This window comes from Dendroctonus ponderosae, unplaced genomic scaffold, assembly GCF_020466585.1.
Source record: "Dendroctonus ponderosae isolate FM_Combo_2020 unplaced genomic scaffold, Dpon_F_20191213v2 Dpon_F_20191213_3, whole genome shotgun sequence".
Lineage (NCBI taxonomy): Eukaryota > Metazoa > Arthropoda > Insecta > Coleoptera > Curculionidae > Dendroctonus > Dendroctonus ponderosae.
Genome location: NW_026018508.1, coordinates 8,809,826 through 8,815,825, shown reverse-complemented (window position 1 = coordinate 8,815,825; position 6,000 = coordinate 8,809,826). Strand labels below are relative to the sequence as shown.

The 6,000-nt window shown below is 33.9% G+C and overlaps 1 protein-coding gene across 8 annotated transcripts in view; it reads left to right on the top strand.

Moving 5' to 3' along the window:
- The window catches only part of LOC109545709 (RB1-inducible coiled-coil protein 1), a 43,808-nt gene that overhangs the window by 10,023 nt on the left and 27,785 nt on the right, over positions 1–6,000 (top strand). For 7 of the 8 annotated variants that reach the window (XM_048665213.1, XM_048665216.1, XM_048665212.1 and 4 more), the window contains exons 3-9: positions 1,147–1,358; positions 2,165–2,320; positions 3,623–3,749; positions 4,224–4,440; positions 4,534–4,716; positions 4,796–4,968; positions 5,802–5,988. In XM_048665213.1, the coding sequence (XP_048521170.1) occupies positions 1,147–1,358; positions 2,165–2,320; positions 3,623–3,749; positions 4,224–4,440; positions 4,534–4,716; positions 4,796–4,968; positions 5,802–5,988 (1,255 nt within the window). Of the gene's footprint in view, positions 1–1,146; positions 1,359–2,164; positions 2,321–3,622; positions 3,750–4,083; positions 4,172–4,223; positions 4,441–4,533; positions 4,717–4,795; positions 4,969–5,801; positions 5,989–6,000 lie in introns of those variants that run through there. The other variant, XM_048665217.1, reaches the window with a different exon arrangement.

Below are 6,000 nucleotides of genomic sequence, written 5' to 3'. Positions count from 1 at the left end.
GTTTTTTAAGAATATTTAAATTGATGCATGCATAAATTAACTGCAGATTACAGCTTTATTTTCCACAGAAAAGTATAGAAACGAAAATTCTTGAAATCAAAAATTGATATGCAAATAAGTTGTTGTTCCTAAAGAAGAAAGAAAGAATGTTCCTAAAAATGGAAACAAAACTATTTTTTGTTTAAAGATTACAGCTAACTGGAGTGTAATTTTGAGATAACTTTTTATGCGATATTGGCAGAAATAGTGGCTGACCGTTAAAATTATTTTTGGTATGCACGGTGTTTTCAAAAATCCGTGGCATATCAACATTATTTTTTTATGGGATATATGAATCGCAGTTCGCTCTCTTTCAAATAAGGATAATTTTGATAGAAGTTTTATTGGCTCTGCGGTTAATAGTTTATCAGACAGACACTTAAAGGTGAAAATAGGGTTACATTTGGAAAAGCATTGTACTAAATATCTAAAAGAAATTATCCTCGCCTTCGTTTTTGAGAATTTAATAGTGACTAAACCATTGTTGCAAATTTGTCTTCAGTATAACTTTATAATTATTCAGAATACTTCTCTTTTCTAACATTTGATGTTAGATTACAAACCGGACGGCAATTTTGATATTTTCAGTTTATTAAGTAAATTTATTTATAAACAATAAATGCCTTTGAAATCTATGGCACAGTCGGCAGCTAAAGAAGTTATACAGACTGGACAACACCAAAATACTTCCTCGATATTGTTTTTAGCCAAGCAACGGCTTATTGTAGTATCACGACATATACAGCCATTATATGTGTGACCAAACACGAATAGACAAATCAACATCCATTTGCTCACGACAGTGCACTTGCCTATCCAATGCAAGGAAAACAAAGTTCCCTTATCAAACCAATAAATTAAACCAGATTATCCAACAGTAGCAAAAATATTTCAAATCAGATGACGCTCTCATTATAGCACCATACGACTTCTGTTAAACTAAAATTAATTATTGAGAGATCGACGTGCTCCTACAATTTTCAGGATTTTAGATGATAGTTTAAGGAATGTCGGGTGCAAACTTTCAATGGGGCACATTGTATATTCTTCGTTACGGCTAAAACAAAATGTACTTTTATGTTAATTTGTTTAATTCTGGGGTTTTAGTGTGGCAGATCTCAAGAGAAAAATTTTCGAAAAATGCCATATTCCCATAGAACGACAAGTACTTTTGATAAGTGGTGGAGAGCCTTTAGATTCAAGTAAGAATCTATGCTCATATATGGCTGGCACTGATACCAATCCTATTTACTTGTTCTCAACAAATTTTGACGTGTCACAACTAGATAGTGGAAAATATCTTCAGTTAGATGATGAAGGTAAGTCTTAGCTGGCAATAACGCACTGGAAAAACGCATTGTGATTGAGCTAGAATTTAAATCTATGCAACATGAATTTAAGTTAAACAGGCTTTTCTGAGACAACCAGTTTCTGCTGAATCGCTACAGACAAGAGTAACTCGGGAACAAGTAACTAATTTTTTTTGTGCTTTTGTCGTTTACTTGAGGTCAATAATCTCGGAAACTTTTCGAAAATAGAAATACCAGAATGGTAATTTTTTAATTATTATACCAAAGCTATATGATTGTCATGAAGGTATTAACAATATTTCATAACAATAATTCATAATAATCTTGTAATAACTGAATAGGTTATTTTTCTTAACTTGTTTTCAAAATAATTTTTTATTGATCTTTGAACAGTAGCTGTTGTTGACCAGTTGTCATAATATTTGTAAAATATAATCTCAATTATTAGAAGGACTTTTTTCTAACTGTTGACTTGAACTGGTTTTGTCCCAGAACATGTTTCTCTTCAAACCTATAAAACTCTCTAAACTAAAATTAGAGAATGGCTCCGGTTAAATATTATTTACTGTGTATACTGCAAAAAGCAGTATAATTACATTAAATTGCTTTTTGCAGTATTTTACCAGGTAACAGGTATGATATGCTAGCACCTGATGGTAGCTTATTCGTATTAACTTTTTCATATTGGTCAGTTACCCTTAAACATTCAAAGCTTGTTGGGTTTTTGACACCTTGTATTAGATTATTGGCAATAATCTGCTTTAAATTAGTTTGCTTATTAATAAAATGTTTATTATGTTATTTTTCATTTTAAGAATTAAGAAAGCGGCTGATAGATGCCCGATGCTTGCCGATTTCTGTTAACACGGTGAAAACACGCACCTTGGTATCTCAAGATTTCGCGTCTGCAGCCAAGGATCAATTGGAGTTTTGCGAAAACTTGGTTCATGAGCAACATTTACAACAACAGGGTATGTATATTTTTGCGCTAATGTATACTGTGAGTATATGTGTGAGTCAGTAAAGTTTGTCATATATTTATTAGGCATGGGTAATACTGTGTCGAGTTGTGCTTTTGAGTGTCTGCCGCTCTGTGCGCTAATGAGTTATAACTCATCGCATCTCACTGCGCTGCACTTTGAATTACGCTTAGCATTGAGGGACGGATTAAAGCTTTTCGAGAGCGGCGACCTGAATTTTATCACCAAAAAAAGTTACCATATTTTTTATGAGTAACGTTTTACAACTTTGTCAGAGCTTTATTTTCCTCCAACTACTGCGCCAACTCCTGAAAACTCACTGAGTTGCCTGATTCCCCATGCCTAATATTTATGTACATATTACTCTGGAGAGTTTTTGCGATAATATAGTTTAATTTATATCTCTGATTTCCAATGAGCGTTTACGAGTTTTCACATGCATTGTACACAATTTAAAAACGAACAGATATATTTTGTTATTATATATAACAGTTTTTTGTTGACAAATATTAATGTTTGAATCTACGCAGTATGATATTAAAAAGGAAATATTTATGCGCAAATGTTGCTAGAACATACACCCTTCTTCATCTACTACTCGAGACAGATGGAACTTTTTAAAGTTCCAGATGAAGGGGAAGTGCGAAAAATTTGGCTGCTTTTACAATGGGTTTCCGTAACGCATTTCCTTGATTTGTCTAGATTGCTGCTTAACATGCATTGTAAAATATCCGAACATTTATGTGTTTTCTAACTCAAATTACTAAATATTTCGTATACAGAGTGTTAGTATATATAAACTAGAGCTAAACAGTACAAATAAAATATTGCAAAACATGCTTAAAATTAGGCAACATTTCAGTTCGGCAAATTTACGATTCTATGAGTTTTTAATGACAAATCACTGAAACCACGCTCCTAAACAGAGATTTGTTTAGAAACATGTTAGTTTCACATGTCTTTCATGTCAACTTTATATTTGGGTAAACTATTTCATGTGTGCTTGTCTAAAAAAACAATGCCAAATATTTTATAACACTACTTCGAGAACTAAACTAATATTTCTAATGAGCCACTGCAAATTAGGAACGGATAACTCGGTGTTGTGTGACACTTTCATGTTGATACCGCTCTCTGTGTCAATGTGTTATAACACCTAGCGTTTAACGGCGCAACGCAGATATTTTCTTAACCATCATTCGGAGTACCGACGGTTTGCGCTTGCTCGCTTCTTTGCCATGTTGCCGCTATAGGTCTCTCATCAATATTATTTATTTATTATTGTTATTTCAGGGTGGTTTGCTGTTATAGCTAATCTAGAAGACATTGGAATGGAGTTTCGGAAACGATGGGAGTTATTCCAAAGAATGTACCGAGAATTTAGAGCGGACCGTGCTACCTACGATGACTTTCTCGTAAGGTAAGCTGATGGTACTACAATTCTTTGTAAGTTGCCGAGCTCTCCAATTTGAAAGATTTATTTTAAGTCGCTAAATTAGTTCATACTAACTAGAAACCTGCATTTTACCCAAATAATCTAAGTTTGTAATTTGTAACTTTCCAACGCTGCACTAGAAGCCTAGAAGCGCGCCCTATTCAATGAATGAATTTATTCGATAATTGCAATCATTCCTGCCTTGCAATATTTTAATAAATAATACATTTTATAGCAACAGCAGTTATTAACTATATACAGATTAAAAGCAGTAAGAAAATACCTATTTTTTAAAATATTTAGATAAACTCTTCCAACTCCAGCCACAACTCTTCCAAATCAAGAGATCGATTCTTGGTTGCTTTTAGGAGATTATGTTCCGTTTGAGGCACAGAATTGGATCACTTGTACAAAATTCAACTGAAAACTTACTTATATCATATAGATAATTGTTTCCAGCTTTGAAGCTGACAAGAGAATTCTCCAAAAAATACCAGTAGTTGCGACGTTACTGGAATCGGGAAACAACACAATGGAAGAGTCAAAGTCTGAAATAGCTAGTAATGTATCAGAATCAGAATCCGACAAGGAAATTACTTTATATGACTGGATATCATCTGACAATAAAAATTCGCTGGACGAATTATACGAACTTTGCAAATCCAGTCTGAGCAAGGTACTTTTTGTAGCTCCGTCCTTAGATGGTGAATTTCATATTCGCATTATTAAAATTACCTCTAAACTATGTTGAATTGAAATTAATTTCTAGTTCGAACAGGAAATTATGCCTTCTTTAACAAAAAATATTGATGAGGCTTTGCTTAATGCTGAGACAACAGAAAGGAAAGAAATCGAAGGACTGGAGAAGCGACTGTGCGATTTGGATGATCTGGTCAGAAAAGTAAAGGCTTACGTTGAATGTCAGACTACGATGGCGCAAAGTTTTTTACAAGTATGCTGTTGAATTTTCGCATTAAACAATTTAGCTGCGCTCTTTTTCCTGTTTTTACGTATTTTTTTTACATTTGTAGCATAAACAGAGTGTTACTAATATTAAGGACAATTCAATACTTCCTGAGTTGTCTGTTAGTCATATGCATCAATTGACTTTAATACTAGAAACTCACGAGAAACTAATGGAAGATAGAAATCGCATAATCAAAGCTAAATTTGAATTGAGTAAAAGCTTATGCTTCAGAATTGGGTAAGTGGAAAACATTAGTTTTAATTCAGCGCCATTCATTTCTTCTCCTAAAATCTCACGAAAGACGTGGATATTTGAAGAAAATACGACTTCAGAAAGGATTAAGTTGTCCCAAAGACATAATATATATATAAAAAAATATTTTTTTGAATCGAGTACCGTAAGTGCTCAAAGTGGTGTGGTAGTGAACACATCCGCTTCCCATGTCTAAGATCCCGGGATCGATCCTCGGCCAGGCCGTGAAGATTTTTCGCGCAGCTATACTGTGACCACTACCACGCCTCTGCCTAGAAAAACCTCTCAACTAGTACCGTTCGGATTACGGATACCCTTGTCTGGTAAGATCCGTATAATTGAGGAAGATGCGATCCACAAGTATGCGCGAGAGGTCGCCTACGCTCTCGGGTGAGAGTATGGCACTTGAAGAAGAAGAAGAGCAGTAACAAATAATACTGTTATACATCGTTATGTACTTTTTTTCGGTCCATATGAAAAACAAAAGTTGATAATGGTTTCAAAGAATCGGAACGTTGTAATAAATTTTCATAGACACAGTCTTGTGGAGCTCGAAAAAGTGCCATGAGAAAGTTTTTGTTTACCAAAAAAACAAAAGTCCGAAAAATCATATTTTTCCAAACATCTTTAAAAATTACAAGAAATACCTGATTTTCGAAAATGCTTAAATGCGAAAATGACTTCGTATCTCTTTCGGTTTTGGAGATTCCCATGCAATGCTTCCTTATCTTGGTCACCCTGTTCACCTAGATTCTTTCATCTTTCAACAGTATTTTCTTTTAGGTACTGAAAGGAAGTAATGGTATTTTTTTTTCTAGTTGGGTTCAACAAGTAGAGGGAAAATTGTGGGAGTTGGATAATCTATTAGTATATTTTCATGAGCATTTACAAAGATTACGAAAACATTTAGAAGTGTTTCAGCAGCTTCATATTGCTCCAATAATCTATATGAATGCATTAGTTGAAGTGGTCAGACGACGATTATTTTCACAATTGTTCTTGCTGGTAAGTAATCGA